General features: G+C 38.4%; 1 protein-coding gene across 1 annotated transcript; it reads right to left on the bottom strand.

The window, feature by feature from the left end:
- Window positions 1–226: 226 nt before the first annotated feature.
- On the bottom strand, window positions 227–856 carry LOC126412984 (uncharacterized). Its single transcript, XM_050082876.1, has one exon. The coding sequence runs from the start codon at window positions 854–856 to the stop codon at window positions 227–229; it is 630 nt and encodes a 209-aa protein (XP_049938833.1).
- Between the last annotated feature and the right edge of the window lie 819 nt (window positions 857–1,675).

Raw genomic sequence — 1,675 nt, 5'->3', positions numbered from 1 at the left:
TGCACATCACCTTTCCCTTAAATATTGGGATTAGTGCACTAGTTCTACACTCGTCTGGCATCTCCTCCTGTTGCCAAATCTTCTTCATTAAATCCCAACAGAGCTCAATTCCCTTTTTTACCGAGGCACTTCCATGCCACAACGGGGATCTGGTCTTGGCCAACTGCCTTCCCATCTTTCATCTTTTCAACTGCCCGTTCGACTTCATCCCTACTTATATCCATCGTTAATCCTTCGTTTGCCCTCCTTCCTCAGTTTTCACTTTTACATTTTCTTCATTCAGCAATTTCTCAAAATAATTCAACCACGTTTGGATTATTTTTCCATGGTCATGCAGAATTATTCCTGTTTCATCTTTCATTTGTTTTATTGCTGTTAGATCCTTAGAAGCTTTACCTCTTGATTTGCCTATCCATATCAATTGTCTCATACCCTGATTTTTCTGCAGTTGTTCGTATGCCTCCCATACTGATTCAGCTTTAGCTTTAGCCACGGCTCGTCTTGCCTCCTTCTTTGCACTTTTGTATGCTTGCCCATCCTCAGCACTTCCAGACATATCCCACTTCCTCTTAGCGTCTTTCTTTTCCTTCACAACCTTCTGCACCTCTTCATTCCACCACCATACATCCTTATCTTTTGGCATCCCTCTCCCAGATGTTAACCCAAACACTTCGTCCCTAGTCTTCCTTATAACAGCACTATTTATTTTCCACCACTCCTGCACACTCTCTGTCAATTTTACCTTTCCCAGTACTTTTTCACTAAACTCCTCTCTCAAATTTTTGTCCTTTAATCTCCACCACTTAATTTTCCTTTCACACTGATTTATACGCCTCTGTCTTTCACATACTTTCATCTCACAATCCGCTACAATCAACTGAAGTTGTGTTGCTATTCCTTCACCGTATATGACCTTAGTATTTTGCACCTCCCACTATTTTTCCTTCTACATAATACGTAATCAATTTGGCTTTTATTTTCGCCACTCCTTTATGTTATTAGTTTTTCTCTTTTTCTTTGGAAGTAGGTATTCATAATCACTAGATCAAAAGCCACTGCAAACTCCACTATATTTATTCCTTCCTCATTTCTCTTGCCATACCCGCATCCTCCATGCCACCTCTCTTCCCCACCTTTCCTTCCACCAACATGACCATTTAGATCCCCTCTGACAACCAAAATGATCTCTTGAACAATAAAGTCATGTGAAATTAAGTCTAAATGAGATTTTGAGATTTTCATGTAAATGTTACAAGCCAATCAATAAATGTATTAAAAATAACAAAAAATTAGCAACAAAATTGGTTATATTTATGGGACGGAAAAAAATAAACCAAGTGGGAAGAATCCATCTAGTTATGTCACACACTGCTTTTTGACTACTGCAAAATTTGGGACTTTATTGCAAATGTATCAGCATTTGTTCACTATGATTTTAATCATTTCATCCATGAGTGACATTTCTTTGGGTCTTATACCAATACTTTGGGTTCTCCTACAGCTACCATTATTCTACATACATTTGAACTGCCCATTAAGTAGTTAACAGTACTTATCATTTTGATGTCCATTCCATCACACTTTACTCTTCCATATCCTCTTGACATTCTCCAATGCCTTTCTCAGTGCACAGATTGCACAAACTGTAACGAGTTATGCACCTCACATATTCCTT

The sequence above is a fragment of the Schistocerca serialis genome, chromosome 7 (genome assembly GCF_023864345.2).
Source record: "Schistocerca serialis cubense isolate TAMUIC-IGC-003099 chromosome 7, iqSchSeri2.2, whole genome shotgun sequence".
NCBI lineage: Eukaryota > Metazoa > Arthropoda > Insecta > Orthoptera > Acrididae > Schistocerca > Schistocerca serialis.
This window is presented reverse-complemented; position numbering and strand designations above follow the sequence as displayed.